This window comes from Fringilla coelebs, assembly GCF_963513975.1.
Source record: "Fringilla coelebs genome assembly, chromosome: 3".
NCBI lineage: Eukaryota > Metazoa > Chordata > Aves > Passeriformes > Fringillidae > Fringilla > Fringilla coelebs.
In genome coordinates, this window is record NC_140030.1 from 75,367,612 (window position 1) to 75,392,775 (window position 25,164).

At 39.9% G+C, this 25,164-nt stretch overlaps 1 protein-coding gene across 1 annotated transcript; it reads left to right on the forward strand.

Annotated features, from left to right (window-relative positions):
* Positions 1-6,335: 6,335 nt before the first annotated feature.
* On the forward strand, positions 6,336-25,164 carry SFT2D1 (SFT2 domain containing 1). The gene is made up of 8 exons (XM_084202350.1): positions 6,336-6,467; positions 12,545-12,631; positions 14,407-14,489; positions 17,718-17,799; positions 20,132-20,167; positions 20,922-20,980; positions 22,311-22,340; positions 24,453-25,164. The coding sequence occupies exons 1-8, from the start codon at positions 6,405-6,407 to the stop codon at positions 24,490-24,492; spliced, it is 480 nt and encodes a 159-aa protein (XP_084058476.1). The 5' UTR covers positions 6,336-6,404; the 3' UTR covers positions 24,493-25,164.

Sequence of the window (25,164 nt, forward strand, 5' to 3'; positions counted from 1 at the left end):
AGTATTACCTATTGTCTTCTAGTAATTAGAGCAAGTCTTAATTGACCATCTTCTAATTCTGTTGTGATGGTAACTTTTCTTGATGGACATACAGGAAAGATGCAAATAGGGCAGGGCGGCTGGATGGCTAAAGCTGGCACTGCCTGCTGCTTCTTCCTTTAGAGAAGTTACTGCATAAAGCTGCCTCTTCAGTACTAGTGTCTTGTCACAAAAGCAGTCATCCCCCCTGTCTCCCTATCTCCTGGAACAGAAGCACTGTTAGACTTCTGTACAAATGAGTAGTGAGACACAAGCACATAAGGACAGCTGATTATCTTGACACCTTAGAGTTTGTTATATTACTTCTGGAGGGAAAAATAACCTTCAACTGAGTTTGATCTTCATTGGTGTGAAATGTGTTATGCTGCTCTTGCATGAAGCTTGCAATACAGGCTCTACTCTACCCTCACCTGCTTTGATCACTGTTCATTAGCTCCTGATTGTCTTTGCTCCTTTACCCACAGAATACCATTTGCAAGAGTTCCTTCTCTCATTTGCCTGGTAATTGCACCATACTTTATTTCCTTCTACCTTTTTCCTTCTTTCTTCCCCTTATCCATTCACTGTGATAGGGCTCAAATTCTTTCATACTGGACTAGAGCAAGAGTGAATTGCAGATGGCAAGTGGGCTTTACCTTGCTTTGGCTAGATGTTAAACCAGGGATGCTTCCTGCAGCCCATACGGACTTAAAAAAGGGGGAGGGTGGCAACAAACCATTTTTCATGGGACTTGAACGGAGCTGGCCCTGTTTGGGAAGGGAAATCCAGTGGGCTGCATTTCTAATGCCTGTCAGTCTGCCTAGTGACAAAATTAGTTTATATGGGCAGAGTGCCACCAAGTGGCTTCTGGCCTGTGTCAATCAAAGCATTAATTATAAAGCTGTTTATATACCCTTTCTTTGTTTAAACGTGCTGGGTGTAAGGGGATCAATGCAATGTTATTAAAAGGAGTTTTTGCAATAAATAATTCTATGATTAGTCAGCACCCTACTCCTCTGGCACAAAACACTGAAACACACTGGCATATGGCTGTTTTAGGATGGGGCTGTTTGGGATAATCCAAAGAGGAGAACAATAGCTTAAAGAGGACTGGAGATGGTGGATTCTTGAGTTTAAATACCTTAATGGTGCTAATGGCTTCCTTTTTTCTTTTCTTATTCCCCTCAGGTAGCACTGGATGAAAGAATGGGACTATGTGGGTTTCACTGATTAATTATAAGTTAGAGCTCAGTATTTGCTTTTGATTTATAAGATTATAGGGCTTGTCTGTACTTGCTATTGTTCTGAAATACCTACTTGGTTTTAATTTCGTAGCTTGGTTTAATAACAACTTTCATCTGTAGGATATGCCCTGTCACTAGAAACCTGTGCTGCTCTGCTCCCAGGCGCTGCCCTGTGTGTTCTGCTTCTGTTCTGCCACAGCAAGACTGGGAACCACGTGGCCTTTCCTCTCTTGCTGCAGTTGTTACTGCTATAGCAACAGCTGCTGTATTTTTTCATGTCTTCAGACAGAAAAGAATTTCTCACCTTTCTGAGCAAGTCCTGCTACACTGCTGGTAAGGAGTGCAACACCCTTAGGAATTCAAGTGGGAGAGAGTACCAGCTAAGCTCTCAGTCTGTCCCTTCCCCCTTTCTCCCCAGTTTGAGCTGGAGATGTCTTGAGTCCCTTTCGAAAGGGAAGACTTAAGACTCTGACCATGGCATCAAATTAGCTTACAATCTCTTCTGCTATTGCAAGATTGAGTGTCCTTGATCTGGAAGCTTGATGATTTATGTTTCAAATGTGGAAATAACTTGGTAGCATGGTAATTACATGACAGCAGTAATCGTAATTGTGTGGTCAGAAGAGACGGAATTACAAAATTACTTTGCAAGGATTCTTCAATGAATGTAATGATGTAATGATCAGTAGATGTAATAACACCTACTGATAGTGAATTCTGTTCAACCTCACACAACTGTCTCATGCTTTATAATCATTTTAGCCAATGCTGCTGTATATGGCTGGTGGGGTTGTTTTGGGGGTTTTTGGAGTTGTTTTTTTTTTTTTTTCTGTTTAGGGGTGTTTTTGTTATTTTTGTTTTGTTTTGGAGGATTTTTACTTCTAAGACTTCTATATAAAGTGAATGTTCCCTACTCTAAAACCAGCAGAAAAATCTCTTGGCCTCAGTGCTACCACTATGGCCTGCCAGCTCTCAGAGAAAACACATTTGTAAGTTAAATATAGTTCTCCATAGCATTGAGGGTTACCTTTTGTTCTCCATACAAAGCACAATGGTGTCATCTGAGCAAGGACAGCACAGCAGAGAATTGGGTGGGGAAAGTGTCAGTAAATTTAGAGACAGAGGAGGCAGTAAAAAAAGGGAGTCTTCTCTTTGGGACCAAGACAGGTTTTGACATGGAAATAAAGTGCTTAGGACAAACCAGTCTTATAACTACTCCCATGTTTTTCCTGAGTTCTTGCATGCTGATACAAGCTCTATTATGGTCAAACTAATATGTAGAGCATCAAACTACCAAATGCATTTACTTTAACTGTGTGTGTTTCAAATGTACATGAATCTGTATTACACTGGTGTGGGTGCAGACACAATTTCTTTACCTGCCAGTTCTAAGAATGTGAAGGCACTCAAAAAGAGCAGGAATAAAAAGATGAGATAGAGACAAGTAATAAAATAACCTATTAGAGTGATATGTTCATATCACTTAATCCCAAGCCTTTAATGAATACAATCTGTTTCTTCATGCTCACGTGACAGGCTTCAAAATTAGCAGTAGAATATAAAACAGTAATACAGGAAATATTCACAAGCACAGTTAGCAGCTTTCTTAGGTTTTCAGCCTGTGTCTCACAGGGTGCATTGGTCCTATCTGCATTTGGGAAAGAACAGTGCTCACTGCCTGATGCAATATGACTGCAGTTCTGCTTCTGTAGAGCTGGAGTATTTCTGCTGCCAACTTACACAAAGGCTAATGATTAAGCAAGACATTGCTGCAAGTTTTACAATCTCTCTGCAAGTTTTACAATCTCTATAAAGTAGAAAAGCAATCAGTCTGGTGTTTAAAATTAGGCAATTTCTTTATTAAATTAATTGTGGAGAAGTCTGTCTCTCCCCACCCAATCCCTTTCTGCCTTTGCAGATCTAATACCTACCAGAGCATTGCATTTAGTCACTGTGGCAACCACTTTAAAATAACCAGTGTCCATTGAATCAACTCAATAGCAGCCAGAAGGCAGAAATATTGGTTTTCTGGATAACCTGCTCTGAGTGTCATCACTAGGATCCTGCTCCTTCCAGATCACCTCTCTTTATCAGATAGCCTAAGCCTGACCATGATATTGCTCTCTTCTTTTCCTACTTTTCATCCTTTCCCTTTCTTCCCACCTTCTTTAACAGCAGGTTTCAAGTAACTATGGCAACAAGGCTAGGAATTTTACACTTATTCATTTCGTCTGAAATCTGGGTCATGTCTCGCTCATTAAGTGAAACTTGTATGGAGGTAATTGGTCCAAACCCAGCCTTTGGTGCAAGAGAAGGCAATGTCAATTATGGCAGCACTTACATGGTGGCTGTATTTAGTCCACTGTGTTAGAAAAATGTAAAGGTACAAAGCAAACCGCTTAAAATTTGGAAAGTATTTAATAATTTTGAATGCATTTAGTACACAACATTGCTGTAACTTGCTCTAGTTGATGTTGATTTATAGGCTGATGGGAATAATTTCATAATCATGTTTCTTGTCCTAAGGTATGTGTTAACTAAAGGGGTGCCTTCTCAGAGTGGTACTGAATGATGTAAACTATATCAATATCCTCTTTCAAGATGAAATGTGGTAGTGTGAAACCTTCAAGATGTCTCCTGACAGGATGAGATATTAATCTCCTCTAATCTGTCACTGCAGTCGGACTCTGACTGGATCTGAGATCACAATTTCAGGACAGAAAGATCTCCAGATTTTAACTTGTTTCAGCGCCAAGGGAGTAGCAAGATTATCTCAAATGTTTCTGTCTTGAAGATTGGGACATACCACATCATCTTGCACCTAGGATGACTTAAAATCCTAAAACATTGCTGTGTTTGTTCATGGGGAAGCCATGCAAAGTAACGATTACAAGGTATTTTTGTACACACTTGATTCTGTGGGTCATCTGCAAGCAAAGCAGAAAGCCAGCAGTGTGATCAGTAACCTATTACTTTGTGTGTCTTATACTGTAACTTGGTAAACATCAGCATCAGCTCTCAGCCCAAATTATTGTTAGTAACAGGAAAGGTTCAAACATTTGGCAGGGTATCCAGTAGTGTATCAGCTGACCAAGCATCTGCACTATCTGATCTGAGTGTATGATGCCACAAGAGAACAGCTCACCAGGCTTTTTGGTACTTCCTTGCATATGTATTGTTTTGGTCACAGTGAGCCAATAAAGGCTTTTACCTTTCCCTCTAAAGCTTTGCAATAGCTCACAGTGCTCCTGTGAATCACACACACACCTGGCTACTACCAGGTGCCTGCCAAGCACACTGGGAAGTAGCTCAGCTGTGGCTGGTTTTTGTATGCTTCAGTTTTCTAGATCAGAGACCTATGAGAGGTTATTTTGTGTCCCTAGAGAAGTGATGACTAAATCTGGAAAGTCACAGCAGAAATAATTCTATGAAGCTGGATGAAGCCAACCATGTGGCTTGTGATTCAGGCTGATCTGCAGACAAATTAGAAGAGATGGGTTTCCTGAACTCAGGTGTAAGAAAGGAGATACCTTTTTCAGCTTTTGCTTCCTTGTTCCTTGTTTTTGGATCACCACTACCTGTCACTGTCCTTGCAAGGTATGGGCAGTGCTGCCTGGCTCAGGAGACATCTTGTGCTTCTTTGGTTACTTCCACACAGCCCTGTCTGCAAGTGTTTCTTCCATTATTAATTTCAGCCTTGACTTAAAGCTTCCCGAGATGCTAATGGCCTGTTATCAGACTGGAAAGGTACAGTTTGCTCCAAGTGTTTCACCTAAAAGCCAAGGCAGAAGACACACAGGAAACTTCCCAAGTGTGTGTGGGAAGGTGAGGAAGGTGGAAAGGGAAGATTTCTGTCCCAAGGGCGTCACTGGGCGCTCTGCTGGTGTGGCTTTTATCAAGTTTACTTCACACAACAGCATGTTACACAGCCCTTATCACCCACTTCCGTCTTCTGCCCCAGCCCGCACTGCTGCCTGCTGTCACTTTGCATGTGACACCTCCAGCCACCAGCCTTATTCCCCCTGCAAACGAGTCAGGCCAGTGCTGAGGTGTGGGTCCAAGGGCAGACACACACGTGCAGAAACAGCCCCAGAGGACACACAGGGTCAGCGTCTGAGCAGAGCAGGGCAGGGAACACAGAATGACCAGGCTTGAAGAGGGCAGATGGAGGATGGAGTGTTGCTGGGATCGCGCAGGCAAAGCCAAGACACAGGGCAGCGTGATGGCCTCTGCCCCAGCCCTTCCTACAGGGGCAGAGTTTAACGGGGCTACACTGGGAATCTCCGAAGGAAGGCGTTCACACCTAGTCCCATTTCCTCCTACCGCGCCCATTCTAGCTGGAAAAACACCTGGCTTGCTCGCCAGTGGGCGCTGGACGCCGCAGGCACCCCCAGTTCACGGAGGGCCGAAGGCGCTGGCGCTGCGGTTCGCAGGGTGCTGCCGGCTGCCGGTAAGTGCCCAAAGGCCCGGCCCGCCTGCGCCGTGCCCGTGAGCAGCCAGAGCAAGGCGGACAGCGCCGGCTGCTCGGAGCCACACTGTGCTCCAGGGCCATCCCAGAGCACATGGCACAGGATCGCATCCAGATGGTTCTTGCTCACATCCATTGAGGGAGACTACACAAACTCTGTTCCAGTGCCAGGTCACCTGCATAGCAAAGACGTTCTCGCCCGTATTCAACTGGAACTTTCTGCGCATCATTTGAAGAGCCAGGCTCTGATCGGTGGTGCCAAGCAATAGGACCACAGGCAACGGGCAGAAACTGATGCTAAGGCAGTTCCACCTGTACGAGGTACCCCAGCACCAGCGTGTCCCAGACGGGGTTCTGCCGGAGCCCTGCGCACCCGCTGTGTTCTGTGTTCATCGCGCTCATGCAAATCACGCTGCCGTGCGCAGGCCGATTCCGCGGGCGGCGATGAAGGCGGGGTCGGGCTGAAGCAGCCCTTTTTCCGCGGCCGTGCCTCCAGGCAGGGCTGCGCCGGCTCTCCCTGCCGCGTTCCGGACTGCGCAGGCGCGGCGCCGCCGCCGCCTCGGGGGCGCGTCACTTCCCGGCTGGGCCGGCGGCCCGCAGCGGAGTGCGGCCTCGTCCCGCCTCGTCCCGCCCCGTCCCGGCCCCCGGCGCGGCCCTGCCCAGGGAGGGCCGGCATGGAGAAGCTGCGGCGGGTGCTGGCCGGGCAGGACGATGAGGAGCAGGGACTGACGGCGCAGGTATGGCCCGGCGAGAGCCCGCTCTCCCTTCTCCCGCCCTCCCCGGCACGGGGGCGCGCGGGTCGAGCGGCGCTGGAGCCGCCGAGCCCGGGCCGGGGTCTGTGTCTCGGGCGCTGCCGCGCTCCCCCCGCCGCCTTCCCCCGTCCCCGGCCTGCGCACACGCACACCCCGCTTCCCGGTGCCTGCCCGACCGGGTCAGAGCGGGGCAGGGATCGGCAGGCAAAAGGAGAGACCAAAGTTTGCGGCGTGCGCCGATGGAAGAGCGGTGTGGGCAGCAGGCTGCGCCCGGAGGATGGGTTTTGGCCAGTTACTCTTGTGTGAAGCTTTTGGCTGTGTTGCTGACTTGGAGTCCTTCGGTTTCTACAAGTTTTCCTTGTGCTTAAGCAAGGAGCAGATAACATAATACGCTCCTTTGCAGCCCGACTGAGTCTGCTATTCAGTGTAAATTGCTTCTTCGTTCCCCTAGGCCCTTAAATTTGCAGAAACAAAGGTTTTGTTTAGACAAATATAGTTTTATGTACATTCTGCTGAAGTTAGTTTTTGCTCCTTACTCCTTTAGTACGGCTTAATTGGTCTATTTCCTTCCCGCTATCTTCATCGCCAGCGGCGTTTTTTGTTTCGTTTTTACCGTGTTTGAAGGCCATACATTCCTGAGAACTAATCTCTAGGTTGAAGCAAAGCTGAGCAGGCTTACAAAGAACCATTTATTCCTTTAGTTCTCTCTTAACTCATGTGACTGCAGGTCAAAGTGCCCCACATCAAAGTGCCACTCTTGCTGCTTCCAGGGTGCTGGAGCATGGTGGAGGAGGCTGGAATGTAGCTGGGATCTGAGCTGCGGCTAACAAATGTTGGGGAGCCAGCAGAAACTGAGCATAGCTGGCATGATATTAGTTCTGGCAGCTTGCTGCTGGCATGCTTCACTTGGTTTTGCACTGAGTTGCCGTTGGTCTTCAAGGTTCATGAATTTGGCCTCTCTGCCGCAGCAAAGCACCTAAATTGTGTCCACTGATTCTGGAAGCAGTGTAGAACCTTTGCCCTTTCACACCAGAACTGGCTGTCAGCATTTGGGAGGGTTGCTTCACCTTCTGCTCTTCCCAGGATTATCAAAGAAATACTTAGATTTCTGTTAATCTCAGTTCAGTCCCAAGAGAATTGATTATTCTACCATTACCAGGCACATTTCACGCAAGGCACGTGATAATGACATAGAGTTTTCCTTTACTTGGTGCTGTGATAGTTGTTTTAAGGTGGCAATCAGTAGATAAATGCCTACATATTTAATACTTTTATATTTGAGTTTTATATCCTGAGAACTCAGCTAAGCATGTGTTTAGTTTGTTAAATGTCAGTAATTAAACCATATAGGATTTTATTATTGCATGTAATGATACTCTTATAGCCAGAAAAAGACTTTAAATTAGAAAAATCTGCCTATACTTAAAGCCTGTCTGGTACATGATAGAAGAAAACTTATAAGTGTGTCTTTGGAGTGTCATGCTGAGATGAACCAGAAGGATCTTTAAAATAAATAAATACCCCTTGACTTAAAAAAAAACTCAAGTGTTTAGGTCAGGCAGTTTCTCAGCTGTATTTTTCTCTCAAGGTAGCAATGTGTTTGTGGAACAGTGGAAATCAAGCCTCATTTTAGAGAGGAAATTCATACGTGACATTCACTAAAGCTAGAGCTGAGTGGTGCTGACTATTTTTAAAGTGTGTGTATTAGAGCGAAAAAAGTATGTGCACCCATGCAGAGAGAAACACTTGGTAAGAAGTGGGGCTGTAAAGGAAGGTGTGAGGTTATGCATTGTGTGTGTACAATCTTCAGCTGTTTCCATGATCTTTCTGGAGACGAGTCATGTGTTTGGCTGCAAACAAAGGCCCTCTGTAGAATATCTGGTGGTTGTGTAATGGCCATCATATGGTTCATGTCCATAGATACCTCTGGATTCTTTCCCTTGGTTTCTGCAGAACCATTATCACAAAGTAACAAGTCATTCCTGCTAAGCAGAAGACAAGTCTATAATGAAAGAACTGTGTGGTGATTCAATGAAGTCTTTCTGTACTTTCTAAACTCTTCAGATGACCAGCTGTTGTTTCTTGCTGCTATTAGATCCATTATTCTAAATATATTTTAAAAAAAAGAAAAATACCAAAAAGATCAATAATAAATAATAAAGGTAGCAGTGCTATGATGTTTTCAGGTCAGCATCATGCTGTTTCATTTTATCAACACGAAAACTAATGTAAAATCAGTCCATGTGATACATTGGATGTTGCATGACAGCTGCTTAAAGCACTCAATAAGATTTCAACAGGGGAATAGACCAGCTATTTCTTATATTTTTATAAGAAATTGTATATTACATTTCTTATATTACATATCTTATATTTCATTTCTTATGTTACACTTCTTGTATTTTAATCTCAACTGGTGATAGAAATACATATAAGGAGGCCTGTTAGGGAAAGATGAGAATATATCACTATAAATATTGTTTCACTATAGTTTAGAAACTCAATTCTGCCATTTTACTCAATGTTTCTTTGTATTTTCTCCATTACTTGCATATTTACCATTGAAAGAACATGTAATTGTGAACTTCTAGATTAGTAAAATAAAGTGGTTCTGTTTTTCAGTTTGCCCATGTAGAAAACTGTTATAAGATCATTAATGTAGGGGGGAGCCCATTAAGGTAGATGTTCAGAGCCACGAGAACTATTTTTGATCAAAAGCAGCCTTGTGGATTATCCTTCATATTGCTTATTGTGTGTCCAGTGCAAACTCTTGAGCAGTGATGCTGTTATTGCAAGACTGTTCCTTATGTTTCACAAAGTCTCCATTCCAGATTCTTGTTTCCACTTGGGGATTCCTCTTGATTTTTGGATGTCTTGGTCATTTCTTTCATATACTAATAGCTTGAAATAGCTGGTGAATAAAAAGCTTCTTGCCCAGGAGTTTGGCATTAAAGTTCAGTAATAGAAAACTAAGGATTTCCTTTTGTTGATTTCAGTTTTTCTTTTTCTTGTTAGAAAAAAGCTAATAAGCAGTATAGCAAGAAGGGTACGTTTTGCAGGAACTCCCTTGCCACCACTACTGTTCTCCACATGAACTACAGATGTGGAATGAGCCTGGAAATTTTTTCAGCCTCTTAAGTAAAAGCTTTCGTTAATCCAAATACCGTAGACTGCAATGACAGCTCTTTTTATCTGAAATCTGGAATTAGCTGTATAATTTATGTCAGACACACAAAAAGAATCTTTAGCACCTTTGCCTTGTTTCCTGCTTTGGTTGCAAGGGCAGCTTAGACTTCCTTTTTCTTAGGGTTCATAGTCTCAGTTACCTCAGGGTGTCCCATGGTCCCTAGTATAGAAATTACTGCCTGCAGCACATGTGGCAGGGTTCCTGCACTGTCAGGTCCTCAGCTTCTAGAGTGAGCCTGGCATTTAAGTGTAAGCTGGTGTCTGTGGTTTGCACAGCTGAACTGTGTATCTGTAACTCAACTTTTGCAGCAAGGTGCAGCGTTGAAACAGGCATCATGGAAAGGCAGTGAGTTCCATTGCTTCCGTGAAACCCAAAAAATATAAATTGTAGAATATTCTGACTTGGAAGGGACCCACGAGGATTGTCGAGTCCACTTCCTGGCTCTGCACAGCACCATCCCCAAGAGTCGCACCATGTGCCTGAGAGCATTGTCCAAATGCTTCCTGAACTCTCTCAGGCTTGTGCTGTGACCACTTCCCTGGGAGCCAGTTCCAGGGCCCAGCCACCCTCTGGGTGAAAAGCCTTTTTCTAATATCTGGCCTAAACCTTCTGTCACAGCTTCAGCTGTTCCCTCATGTCATGTCTCTGGTCACCACAGATAAGTGATCAGTGTCTACCCCTCTGCTTCCTCTCATGAGGAAGCTGTAGACTGCAGTGAGGTCTCCCCTCAGTCCCCTTAGGTATTAGGGACTAAGAAAATACATTACCAGATCCCCAGTTTTAGGATTTCAGACACTGTATTAATTAGGTTCATCTTGACAGCATAAATGGTGACATCATTGGGAGTGGTTGGAAGGATGAGCCTTCATTTTAATACCATTTAATGTATTTAGTTTTATTATTGCACAGAATGCACTGGCAGCCCTCATGCCACAGCTAATCTTCCTGTAGTTCATGTGCATATATTGTCAGTCAGTTTTTAAGAATTAAATCCATTAAATGCATCAAACCTTTTGGGGTTTGTGGTATTTTTTGCTCCAAGCCTTTGTGTGGTTCTCTTATTTCACGTGCTGGCCTTGTTTTGGTTTTTTTTTTTTCACCTCTTAACTGTTAGGAATTTAACTGAAGATAAAGCTGTTCTCAAATTTATTTGAAGAATGAAGTCTCCTGGTAGTCACTTCAAGAGCACTGTCAGATAATAAGATTAGATGTAGAAGAGCAGTAACTGGCAGCAGTAAGCCTGATGCACCTGAATAAAGGATTTATCTTCATCTTTTCCCTGTTTTCTAGGCAATCTGAAATGTGTATATTGGGTTTACCGAGATTATTGGCCTATCTACATTTCATTTCTGAACACAGATGGAAAGGATTTTTACTCTTTATTTTTGTGTGTATGTGTGCTTGTGATTAGTTGTATGAATAGGTGTATCTAAAGGCATGATTGAAATGGGTATCTTTAGCTGTGTGCTACCAGCTGTTCCTACTCTTCTTAAAAATAGAGGCATTCAGGACTGTGACTGTCAAATACGATTTAAAATACTAAACCATCATTCAGTTACTGGTTTTGTCTGTTTCTTTAATGCATGCATAAGGATAAAGTGTTGGACCTAGCAAGGTAAGCTGCATCTTCTGACCTTTGGAAAGTTCTGTCAGCACCTTTATGTGTGTGTGTATGTTGCAGTTTTTAATTAAACTAGATACAGATTCCTCATTTGTACAAATGTGAAATTGTTCTAAGCAGTAACCAAATTTCCTTGGTTAGCTTACCACTGTCTGAAAGAAATTTCTCAGGAGATAAGGAGAAATATCATACTCATTGGCTGGGGAAGGTATATCATGTATATTTGGTTAATAAGTCTTGCTTAAAATACCTGTTGACTAAATAACAGGAGGGCAAGTTTGCCTGTGACAGCTGAACAAATAGGAATGTTGTTCATTTAAAGTAATTTTATGTAAGCTGAAGCAACACTTCACTTAATAGGCCAGTTTAGAACAGAAAGTACATTTAATTGTAGTGACCTGGAGAAAGATGAAATGCATTGTTCTTACAGCGTGGGTGGAGATGAGCTGAGCATGTCTAACAAATCACTTCTGCTGAAAGGGGCCTTTCTGCCAGCTGCATGGCCCAGCCTCTTTCCTTACATCAGCCCCGCTGCTTTTCTGACGGCTTGCAGAGCTGGCTTGACTCATTAGCCAAGTCATCAGAATAGAGGGAGCACTAGTTCTGTTCTCATGTCAGGAGTTGTGTCAGGTAGCTCAGCTCATTAGGTTCTGGAGTCACTCTGGAGAGGCAGGAAGTGAAATATTCCCTTTCAGCAAGTTAGCTTAGTCTGATGGGGCAAACTGTGTTGATTTGCCTACACCTTAAAGGTAATTGGAAGAGAAATTTGAGTTCTTACGCTTGCAGTGGATACTGGCATTAATATCTACAAGGGATCCTCTCTAGTGACAGGAAAAGGTAGCAATGTCTGTAGGAACCTACAGTGTTACACAAATGGATTAATGCCTTTGTGAATTGCTGGAAGGTCCATTCATTCTTTTGATTTGGTACAACTGTGACTATTTTCAGTTGTGTGGTGGTTAAAAAATCTGTTTGAAAGTGAAGCAGCATTACTTGCATGCCAGGATGTACCTTTATGGGTTTTGTCTTTTTTGTTTGTTTGTAAATATGTTTCCGTATGTTCCAGATTGATAATATGACTTTGTAATATGAAAGAATTAATACACAAATAACTGTTAAGCAAGGTAAAATAATTATTTCTAGCTAAAAATATTTTGTTTGAAATTAAGGGCTTCAGTGGTAAAGAAAAAATTGTCCTTTTCATTGTTCTAAACTGGGTGTGTAATATTGTCTTTTTCCTCTGCTCTTATAAAGGTCCTTGATGCCTCAACACTCAGCTTTGGTACTCGAGTCAGATGGTTTGCCATATGCTTTGTTGCTGGCATTTTATGTTCTTTTCTTGTAAGTAAAGTTATTTTTTCTTTGGGCTTTACTATTGTTCTACAGTTAAACTCATTCATATTCCTCTTTTATGTGTGATTCTGTTTGCTTTATCCTGCATTCTAAATTCTGCGCGCTTTCATTTAACTGGACATTAAATGTATAATTGGCTGTTGATCTCTTAAATTATTATTTTGGCCATTTTTTTTCCAATTACAGAAATGAACATTTTTACTGTAGCATAATACATTTTCTTACTAAAAGGTTTGAACACTGACAAAATATGCTCTAATTTTCTGACTGGTGTATTAGGAAAGAGGTGTGTACCCATCTCATTTTTTTTTTCTCTCTAATAAAAGGAAAAGAGATGGGGAAAGCTTGGAAGGTTTTTAAAGTCTGAAGAAACCACAAGTGTAGCATGTCACACTCAACAAATCAATGGGTGTGGTTGTGTGTTGACACTTGAAAAACCTGCTGCACTCCTGGTGGTTTTACAGGCAGCTAATCATGTGTTCATTCCTGAACTTTAGGGGCTGGCAGGAGTCTGCCGCCTGCAGTTAAGAGTTGAGATCTATTAATTACTTGGCTCTGTCAAAATCTGACGCAGGTAACTTGCACAAAAAGGCTGCATAGAAACTCCCAGAAACTCCCAGAAACAGTTGAAAAAACATTTGGGAAGTCCTCTCCTATTCCTCCTTCTCTGTTTTCCTTCCTCTCCCTTTTCCTTCCCCTCCCTTCCTCCCTCCCTTTCTTCCTCCCTCTTTTCCTTTCTTTTCACCACAGATTTCCACTGAAATTGCAATTGAGTAGAATGAAGTTGCTTTTTTGTTTGGTTGGGTTTTTTCAGGATGCAGTGTGCAGGTCACAGTTTGTTTTTCTCCTAGTGCAGGCTTTCTTTAGGCTCTGACAGGCTGAGAAAGTTGGGTCTGTACAGCCTGGAGTGGAGAAGGTTGTATGGAGACCTCATAGCAGCCTTCCAGTATCTGAAGGGAGTCTGCAGGGATGCCAGGAAGGGGCTCTTCATTAGGAGCTGTAGTGATAGGACAAGGAGTAATGGGTACAAATTGAGAACAGGGATATTTAAGTTAGATATAAGGAAGAAATTCTTATTGTGAGGAACTAGAACAGGTTGTCCAGAGAAGTTATGGATGCCCCATCCCTGGTGCTGTTCAAAGCCAGGCTGAATGGGGCTTTGAGCAGCCTGGTCTAGTGGGAGGTTGTATGTAGGTGATCTTTTGGGTCCCTTTCCTATGATTCCTTTTCTCCTTGATCATCCTAGGGAACTGTGATCAGAGACAGCTTCAGATTTTTTTAAGTTCAGTGGAAAGAAGAGATATCTGGAAGTGTTCTAAAATGTTTCTGTTCAGCCTCAGTGTGTATTTAAGCTGCAAGTCTAAATGGTTGATTGATGGAGAAAGGAGATAGTGAATATTAGTGCAGCTTTATGACATTTTTATCTTGTGTGCAGAGGTGTAGGATGTACAGTGGGGCATTGTAACAGAAGTGGAAGTGTTGTGAAATAGGATAGAAACAGTACAAATAAATGTATTCAGTAATATAAATAAACTGCCTAGTTGTAAAAATATCCACAAATCCAGTGAACCAACATATTGTTTGCCAGTAGGTGGCAATAGAAGTGTGCTGGGGAGAGACTGCTGCAACTCTGAGAACAGTGTGCTCTGCTAGTGTATGTCAGAATGATGTTCTTCCTAGTGTGAAGGTGTATTTACAGACTATAAAATCTAAATAAATTGAATTGACTAATTATAAACGTGCCAATAACCTGTCTTTTATAGGGAACAGCATTGCTATGGCTCCCAAAGGGGATTAAACTTTTTGCAGTGTTCTACACCCTGGGAAATATTGCTGCTCTCGCCAGGTATGTTTCCTTAGTTATTGGTTTTAGAAAAGTACCTTCCTTTTCAGCTACATTTCCATTTTCTTTTACTCTAGAGTGCTGTCTATGTTGTGTGTTGACAACATTGATTTATATTGAATGCTAATAACAAAAGCTTGTTTGTTTTACAGGTTTGTTGTTTATCAGTTACCTTACACACAGTTTACCTGTGTGTTTGTGGGCATATCACAACCGGTATCTGAAGTATGAATAACAAATTGCTAGCTGAATGTTTTGTACTTTTTACATCTAAGTCCTGCCCGGTAAAGAAGTATATCAGCTTCAGGAGCGAGCTGGTAGTCTGCCCTCTGTGTGGATACTTTGTTACTGGAAGGAGCTTTTTGCTTTTAACAGAGATCATCCTGTTTCCAAGAAAACTTTCAAAAAGGAAACATTCAGGAAATCCTTGTTTTGACTTTAAGGCTGAAGGCAGAATCTAAAATTTGCTCATAGTGTATTTTTAAACTCTCTGATTCTGTGAAATGTTCCACATAGCAATCCTAAAACATTTTCCTCTAAAAGGGGCCCTCTTAAGATTGAAAACTTTGCTTTCATAGTTTGAAAGACACATAAGAAACTTAGCGTCCCTAAGGTATTTTCAATTTCTGTTTTTCCTCCTTCTCTTATTATCTTAGTGTAGTTGAGGCATGGGATTCAAACCCCAAGGAGTCTGGCCTTGACTTTCATGGACCCTGACTTTAGTCAAGTAACTTAACTTTTGAGTCAAAGCATTGTTAATCTGTTAGAACTCATGTAATGTGGCATTAACGTTTGAGAAACATGAAGGTACTGCTTTTCCTCAACAAATATGTTAGGAGACAATATGTCTATACTGACATTGAGTCTCAATAGTAGAACTATTCCATCTCATACTAAAACAAGACAAAAAGTTAATACTGGAGATAGGCAAAGCTAAGTGTTTGCCTTTCTCTCCCTTATCCTACTCTTTATTCTTTGTTGTTGGTTTGGGGTGAGTTTCTTTGGTTGTGTTGTTTTTACCTGGTACTTTGAGTGTGTTTTCACTTCTTCAAATTAAATGAGCATTTTAGAAACTTAGTACTTATGAAGTCTAATTGAGTTAAGAGGAAAGTTTTTACAGACTAGTATTTCTTTCAGGAGAATGCTGAAAAACTTTCGTCTGCACTCCAGCTAAAATTAGAAGAAAAAAGAGGCCCATTTTTCTTTCAGTACTCCTTTTGGATATAAAAAACAGGCAACTGTGTTCTAAGAACAGTAGGAGATGACAATGAAGTCCCAAATTGACAAGCAGATTTAAACTTTTCCAGGCTTCTTTGCAAGTCTGTATTTAAACCAAAATGCAGTTACCACTCTTACTAGCCTGTTTAGTCCCCTCTAGCTTGTTTTTGCTATTGTTTTCTAATCATGAACATGAAAACAATGATACTTACTTGATTGTTCTCAGGGATGATGAGTGTGTCTCTACAGAATGGTGTATTTAAAAGAATTATTCTGTTTTGTTGGAGGATGTCTAGAATTTATTTCCAGCCTTTTTTTCTGCTCCATATGGAATCTCTTGTTGTCTCTGGTGCAGCTCTTGTGATGTCAGTCTTCTCAATATGAATCAGATTACAAACAATGAATTTTGCTTTCTATATTTTTTCTGCCTACTTTATGTGGCCAAAACTTAATTCCTTTTTACCACTTCATTTTCCTCATCACTATCCTTCCACTAGCTAGAATATAAAACTTTTATTTTTCTATTGAATTATGAAAACTTTTTTTCATTTAATATGGACATTTGAAGTCTGTCTGCATAAGATAAAAAAAGTGAAGGAGATACATGTGCAAAGTTGCTGGTAGGAGAGCATTTGGATGTAGGAGATTGAGTTTTATTTGCTGCCTGGAATGTGGGTTCCCATATTTCTTCTGCAATAGAAGGCTTATGATTGGTTTCAGGAGGAAGCTCTATCAAACTCTTCCCTGCTTCGTTTAATATAAAAATGAATTACTAGAAAAGGAGTTAGACTAGGTTTTCTGCTCTGTAGTAAAGCATTCAGTCCACCACAAGATTATAGGCATTTGAACTCTCATTAAATTGTTGTTTTCTACAAAGCAGAATGACAAGGAAGAGAGACTCATCTCAAATATTTGAAGCCAGAAAAATACTCCTGAGGTTGTAAACTATTATTTCAGATTGCATTTCTTTGCATAAAAAGGTACAGAATGTGGTGTTGCTGATGGTTTTCTCCCTTCTAGCTAACTACAGAGTAGAAAAAAGCAGGATTAATACAAACAACTGAACTTTTTCTGCCTTTTTGCCTGCTGAGTTTGACTAAAAGAGGTAGAACTTCCCTGTAATCTTGATTGTAGCTACTTGCATTCTGCCTGGGTTAAAATATGTATTATTAAATAAGAATTTTCTACAGCAGGTTGGTCTTTCTAATCTTGACATTATTTTGGCAAGTCAGTTGTTATAACAGCTTCAAAACAAAATTTACTAGACTTCAACTTGATAACTCTGCTATACTTATAATGTTTTGTTTTGGTAATGTAAAAAGCTCTAACCACTATATTTGTTCCCATTATGTTTCCTGAAATCTTGGATATGATCTCATTTACTTCTGTAATTGAGTTTGCTCACCTTTTTTTTTTTCTATCTATTATGGTGCTTGCCATCTTAAAATAACAATCAAAACATCTTTGACGACCCGCCCATCACTAAATTCATGTAGAGCTACTTATAGTTCAATCTCCCCCCATTTAGTATCTCTTAACATGATTTAAATTTAAGTGTAACTGCACTGCTTTCTTAATCATCTTTATCTTAATCATCTTTATTTATAAATGGCATTCAGCACCATCAAACAGATTATTAGTTGAAATGTGTTTTTTCTTATTTGACGGATGCTCTTCTGTTATTCCTTAAGTATATCCTTGTCACACTCTCTCCTCTCTTATCTCAACCAATGTAAGTGCTCTTGTATTTGCCTGTTACTTTTTTTCACTATGGTAATATTTTGGAAAGAATTTCGTGACCAAGGATGACTCATAAACTGTTTCCAGGGCTAAATTCATGGAGTATTTCACCTTCTGTTCTAGTTAGTCTCTGTTGCTAAGCACTGAAATATCTTTTTTTAAAGCCTTTGTAGTCATCTGTCTGTTGGAAAACTGGTTAATTTCCTACTGTCTTTTAGAAAGAGTTATTTGAAAGTAATTTACAATTTGTTTTGGTTTTTTATCTCCTATTAGTACGTGTTTCCTGATGGGGCCACTGAAGCAACTGAAAGCAATGTTTGATCCAAAACGATTAATAGCTACGATTGTGATGTTGGTAAATATACTATCTTTCTTTCCTTTTATTAAAAAGTTTTTCTTTAGCCTCAAAGCTACATTTGATGCTTTTCTAAAGGAAGGTTGTTTCTCAGTCTCCCTCTTCCTTCTGCAGAGAAATGATAGTCAAGCTCTGTATGCCACAAAGATCATCTAGCTCCTTTCTCTGAACATGTGTTTTTTTGTTGTTTACGATTTTTTAAAAAATCATTTGGAATAAAATGTTCCTTATGAAGTCTTTCTTAGTAAATGCTAATGGCAGGTTATTTATTTTTAATTTATTTTCTAAAATATTTTCTTCAAGAAGAAGAGGAGAGACTTTTTTAGCTACTGTGGCCACCAAGTGTAGCTTGACAGTTGTCTTTTGGCTGCAGTTGGTCTGTAAAGGGCAGTGGTTCAGCACTTCCAAAGCAATGGAGAAAATTAATTTATTTCCCCAAAGTCAGGGAGGCCACATGTTCAGCTTTGAGATTCTCCATTGTGACATCCCTGGCTCCTTTACTTCCACGACCATCATTTCTTCTTCGAGGAGGATGGTAAAAACCTTCTCCCCAGAATTCCTATCCCAAATCTCTATATTAGGTAGTTGAAACAACTTTCTCCCCTTGTGGCTTCTCTTCAACTTTGATTTTTGAAATGTAGTTGGCTTTCATATCCTCTCTATCATATAACTTGTTTTCTAGTTTAGTGGATAAGAAAGTCTTCATAAATTCTTTCTGGATGGCTGTCATATGAAGGTTGCATGTTCTTCCTCTCTCACACCCACATAAAAAAATAGTTATAATCTAATTTGAGAAGCTTTCGTTTGCCGCTGTCTTTTGGGGAAGTCACTTGATCATTGCTTGGACTCCAAACTTTGTTCAACAGAGGTTTGGTTTGTTTTGTTTGAGTATTCTTGTTTTGTTCTGTCACTATTTTCAACTCATACCAAATTACAAGTCCTAGGAAGGTTACATTTTGCAGGCGTGAATTAAAAATGTCCAAGAATAACTGCAGTTCTGCTAGAGTCTGTATTTGCTGAGCATAAATTCTCCAACACTTTACAGCTGTAGGCTTTTTCCAATGAAACTGAGAGCCTAGGCCAGACACTTAAAAGAGCAAGCACAAAAATCATTTTGCTTTCATGATCCTGTCATCCACTGTGCTCAGACATGGTGACAAAGAGAAAAACTTACTTGAAGGCTGTAAAAGCAAAACACATCAGGGAAATGGAAGGAGAGCGGAGCACACATCAGAGACCTACCTGTGCAGAGAGGCTACCAGCAAAGTTGGGAAAATGAGAATGAAAGGTTTCATCTAATGTTGAATGTGAACATTGGATGAGAGCCAAGACTTTTAGTATGGAAATTTTAGTAAAACACAGAAGAACTGGTAAATTGAAAGTTTTGAAAACTTTGGATGAATTTGACTGTTTTAATCCCCATGCTAACAGAAAGCTAGAATTGTAGTCCATTCAGGAGTCGCAGACATGTTTGGAAAATTTCAAGCATGTGTTATTTTTCTTCCTTTTGATAAAATGCCAACAAATCTTTTTTCAGGTGAAAATTGATTTGTGGTTTTGTTCTCTTTTGTACTATGTGTAATGAAAAATGGAGGAAGCCAGATAAGATCTAGTGGAAAAGTTCTAAGTGACAGTTAAGCTTGCACAAATGGTGTGATTATTTGGCGTAGTAAACCATGTGGTTGTAACGTTCCATCCAAAGTGTTTAAGTACTTTAAACAAAGCTTCTTGTGAGCTTTTTCACTGTACCTGAGGCAACTGCTCCCTAGTGGACTCTTCATTAGTGTCAGAAGATGAAAAAACACTAGCAGATGAGGCATAGCCTATATTTGCCCAATCCTGTAATTGAGAATGGATGTGTTTAATTAATAAAGGGTTGTTGGTAATGATGCACACATCTTTCTTGTCAGAGACAGCTGTTATGAATACCAGGTTCAAAATGATAGTATGTACTGGAATAAGAGAGTAGCAGTTACCAGACTTCTTGATTCCTTTCAGTAAAGCTTTATCATCTAAGCCCGCTTCTTAATAGAACCAACAAATATGGGTGCACACACCGGCTTATACTCTTGCTGGTTCCTCAAGTCAACTCCTGCCTTGTCTTCCTTTCAAGACTTGTCCCAGCCCTTCTGGCCATGTATACCTCATACTGTGCTTTGAAAAACATCATGGAGTTCATCATATAGTCACAGTGAGACGGCCTTTGTTTCATAAGTCAGTTTTAAAGTGCTGATTGCCCATTGAAAACATGGGAATGGTTACTGTACTTGCATATACTTGTGTATTTGAGTATTTATTCTTTTTTTGTCTTTGTCTCTCCTTCTCACCCCAGCTTTGCCTAATATTGACTCTGTGTGCTGTATTCTGGGTAAGTGAGAATGCCTTTTAGAAAAAAAAGTAATCCTAGTTGGTTAGTTTATTAATTGTATTGTAGCTTTAAGATACAGTTCAGTGGTGAAGGAAAGGTGAACTCGTGTGTGGTCTTTTTGTTGTTGACTATGGTTGAGCTCAGGCAGAGTGATGAGCCTGCTGGCTGTAAAAGCAAATGCATCTTTCCACCTGCATGTGATGTAGATGAAAATGCAAAATCTAAAACATTGGGTTCAGTCTGCAGCCCTCTAGAATAAAAACTAAGAAAACCAAGTTCAAATATTGTTTTTGTTTCAGTGATGCATACTTATGTCAGAAAATACCAGAGAGTGTATAGCTGTCTTCAGAAGCCATGGATACAGAATATTGAGCTGGTTAAGACAGAAAAAGCCCAGAAGTATCTTCAGGCATCTTGGTTGAAAACTAACTGTAGTTACATTCCGTAGAAGTAAATATGTCACTGGAATGAACTTCCTTATTTGCAGAAGTACAGTGACGTGAGTGAGTGTTAACACTGATGTTGTTAGGTGTTTCCAAAGCTAGAAAAGGTTTACATAGCATGATGCTAATGGAGTGATGGATAAAATGAATGGAGAGTTGTTGGGAAAGAAACAGCAAACTAAGACAAGGAAATTTAGGCATTGTCAGTCAACTCTATTCTTAAATTGATCAGTTTGTGCCGATTGTTTGCAGTTTAGACTGGTGTGGTGCAAAATGTACTAATTTGCAGTATTTGTTTTATTTTTGTTTAGTGGAACAAAAAAGGTTTGGCGATGTTATTCTGCATATTGCAGTTCTTGGCAATGACCTGGTAAGATTCTTAAAATTCCTTTTAATTTCTTCTCCCTGCCCCTACACCCGCATGATTATGAACCTATATATATATGATTCACATATAAGTGTGCCCAAATGCTAGCCTCAATCTGTTTTTTCTCAGCTAGGTTGTGTAACTCCAGCAAAATCTATATTCAATCGTCTTGCAAAAATGGTGATTTGAAGTATATTCTGCAACGTGTGAACTTATCTAAAGCCTTATGAAAGGAATACATATGCAAAAAAAAATTGTCATGCTTTTTCTGTATTGTAAAAGTATACTCTCCTCTTTTTTGAATTCTTACTAGTTTTTGATTTTTGAAATGAAAGAAACTAAAAAACATTTTCATAGGGTACATCCTGTCCCAGGAATATACTGGGTTAAAGAGTGGGTGGATGTGAAAGGGTGAATTTAGTGTAGCAGGTGCTGTGATTGTGATGACCAGGGTTGGGTTTGGCAGTGTGTGAGTGCAGTCAGGTGAATGCTTGCAAGCCTGGCAGAAGTTCTGGAAGTTACTGCCTTTCCAAAAAGATACACACTTGATGTCCTTGTCCCAGGTGCTCACTCTCAGGCAACCCAAGGTGACCAGAGTTCTCACTTGAACTTGCCCTGAGTACACAGAGTCCATACTGAACGTGGGTCTCAGGACAAGGAACCATTTGTTCAGGACAGGGACTGCTGGGCATAGTGCTAGATAGAGGGAAGGCTGCTAAGCTCAGACTGTGCTCTGTGTGTTTGCAGCAGACAGTTCACATTTTTTAACTGTCCTGGGGTTTGATCAGGCTGGGCATGAGAACAGAACACTGTCTGGGGGCTTGTGAGAAGCAAGTTTCAGAGAATAATAGAATTGTCAGCTGTCTGAGTGTCACAGTTGTGGAATATTATTCATCCTACAGCATGTATCTGTATTTAGTTACATAAATAATATGATTAGATGTATATTTGCATAGTAATTTAGATTGTCTTTTAAACTGGAAGAAGTTGTCTCTGTCATCTTGAGTACCATTTTCACACAAATTTTCTATTCCTTTTGGATTTGGCACTAGTAAATCTGTTTTTTAAGTTCATGCGCAATAGAAGTTATGAACTACATTAAAAAAAAGAAAAAACCAAACAAAGAAAAAGCAAACCACCAAATCCATATCACTGTTTAGTTCGTCCAAACATGTCCTCTTTTCTCAGGTAAGCATTAAATTGAATAGGTAATCTTGTTTAAAATCTTGTTAAAAAGGGGTTGCTTTTATTAATGCTGGCCTAAAGTGAAATAATTTGGTTCTAGGAGAGAAATGAACACTCTGCAAATACACTTTTTTCCTCTTTTTTTCAGGTATAGTCTGTCTTATATTCCTTTTGCAAGGTGAGTCTGCATAATATTTTCCATCTTAACAAAAGTCAGTTACCTTTATGCTGGGGAAAGGCATAAAGTACTTTAGGTTTGTGGAAAAATATAACGTCCTCCTTTTTTCTTTTAATTTTTAGAAAATGGCATAGCTTAACTTAAAAGTCATGCTTAATATAAGCTTAAATAGAAGTACAGTTCATAGTAGTTCTCTTTAATAAATTTCTCTCTAGTTTCTGCCACTGAAAATGAATCAAAGTGTTGTTTAAATAATATCTCTAATGATTTAACAATACAGTGATGCAATAGTGACTTTTCTGGTTCTAACATTAAAGGTAACTTAGGGATCTGAGATTCTAGTTAAAAGCAAAAGAGCAACATAGTGGCAGCTTCTGTTTCTATTTCTTAATTCCTCCATCATTTTTAGGAGGGGCAAAGGCAACGCTTTATTTTCATTTTGGCAAGCTCCTCTCTTTTCTTTCATTCTTGTGTGTACAGAAAGGGAATGAAAGCAGACCAAACACATAGTGAAAACACATGCAAGTAATCAAATGTAAGAATCTGTTTCTTCTATGATTCATGTAAAATGCAGTTTGGTCTTCCTGACAGTGGGTTTTTTTAAAAAAATTAAGCACTTCCATATCATTTAATGAGGCTTGCTGTAGCAGAGGTGTGTCTACCCCTTTCATCTGGTATTTTCCAGTAGCATAGCCAAAAAATCAGTTGTTTTTTTAAAGCTTCAGATTTCATCTAGGAAGGATTTTTTTTAAGATAGTTGTTGATAATTACGGTGAATAAAATAACTGAGCTCAGGCTTCAAACTGTCATTTTACTATTTCTGACAACTCAGACTAACCCAGACAGAAGTAGTATTCTAAATTCTTATAGGTCCAGTGGCCATGAGACAGTCTTAGTAGGTTAATTCATTCTTTTTGTCTTTTTTTTTTTTTAATTGCTTTCTCTGTAGAGAAAGAAAGTTGAGCTTCTGGTCTCTGACTTTTTCTTCCCTATCAACAGTATTTCTAAGTTCTGGGCAGAAAAATATTAGGTTATATGCATCAGTTAACTTCTTTCAGTTTATTTATCTATTAGATTTTATGAGCCAAAGAACTGAATTGTATACAGACTGCTTTTAGTAATACCATGATTTCTCTAGGGATTACTGAGTTATTTGCTTATGTGGAGTGGTATCATAAATTTGTTGTATAGACTGCCTTTCTTATGGGAACAATGATCTAAACCATGCTAAGTGCCAGAGAGAATAGCATTATGTCATTTGTTTAGAGTATGCATTTCTCTTGATTTTATGAAATTACATTCCTTTGTTTAACTCTTTTCATGGTTTGCTCTTCAGAACATTTTACTTTTTCATGGGTTTGTTGGGGTGGGGGTTGTTGGTTTCTGTTTGTTTCTTCCTAAATTAATGTTAGCTCTCCTGTTGGCGTGGCAACAGAAAGCCCCACCAAACCAAACCCAAATGAAAGCAACAACAAATGCAACAAAACCAAAACCCATGCAGCTAAGTGACTTTAAGGAGTGATGATAGTATGTTTCTTTATTTTTGAAACTGATTAGCAACAGAATACAAATTCCACTCCAAGTAAGTTGGTTACTTTTCTGGGGAAATGAAAAATAATGGAGACTAAAGGGAACGATCTGAGTGTAACACTCAGAAAACAGTTTATTATTGATTGAAAAAATGGAACCCTCCAGAACTTCCAAAGCTTAAGGCTGAACCAGCTCTCTCCATCCTGCACTGTCAGTGCACACTTCCAACCCTTCAGCCTGTGCTTTATTTCCTGCACTGTGATGGTCCAGCTCTGATGTGGCTTGGAGCCCTGGCAGCTGAGCCCTTGCTGGGCAGCCTTTGCGAAATCGGGCTCTGCCCTTTGCTCAACTTCCCAGAGTGCTTTCAGCACAGCCTGCAGTGCAAACAGCACAGAAACCCTGGCACTGACCTGGCCTCAGCCTGGCCTTTAGCTGGGGTGGTCTCACACACAGGTCCTGCATTTGATCAATTCTTGATATGTCTTTAGTTTCTGCGTTTTTGTAATTGTAAATAGGTAATGGTTTAGATGTTTATAAACAAAATAACAAATCTTAACTGACTTTTTTTTTTCTTTTTTAAAGGGATGCTGTGATTAAATGCTTCTCATCCTGTCTAGGGTAAATTAAAACCAGGAACCACTGTCCACTTTAAAAGGCAACTTTTTTCCTCTGTAAATTTTGCTAAAAAAACTCTAGTTTGCCGCTTCTGAAATACCCAGTAGCAGTTTAGTATTTTCCTTGCCTTTTGCACTTGGGAGATTAAATAATTTTTACTAGAAACAGTTTTTAAATAAATTTGGAAAATTATTTGTGTTTACCCTGGAACTTCCAGGCTTTTTTCTAACAAGAAAGCATGTTTAAATACTTCATACAGAGTAGTCTTAATACTACTTTGTATCCAGTAACAGTTTATTCCCCAGTGGAGGCAAGTCACTAAGGCCTGGGTAGTATGCATAAAGGTTTCATTTACAGTTCTGTCTAAAACTTGCAATATGCCATTTATGTTTGTATATTATCCATTGTATGCTTTTCCAAAGACAGAGTTTTATAAACATTGTAAAGATTTGGAAGGTTGTAATTAACTGCTCCTTTGAAATGTCTATACATGTGCCTTATGGAAAAAACTTAATGAGAATGTGAAAGGAATGTTTAAAACCTGTTGGATTTTATTAAAAAAAGTTGTATTTTAAATGTTTTTTTAAAAAAAAAACTTTCATACCTAAATACTTTTTACTACAAGAACTTATGGCTAATGTATAAACGGGACTTGTGAAATAAATTCATTTTAAAAGTG

Bases quoted from the DNA above. Each gene is read 5' to 3' on its own strand.
- SFT2D1 (XM_084202350.1), top strand. From the start codon at position 6,405: ATGGAGAAGCTGCGGCGGGTGCTGGCCGGGCAGGACGATGAGGAGCAG. The intron at 12,632-14,406 runs GTAAGTAAAGTT...TGTCTTTTATAG, and splicing joins GCATTTTATGTTCTTTTCTT to GGAACAGCATTGCTATGGCT. The intron at 20,168-20,921 runs GTAAGTGAGAAT...ATTTTTGTTTAG, and splicing joins CTCTGTGTGCTGTATTCTGG to TGGAACAAAAAAGGTTTGGC.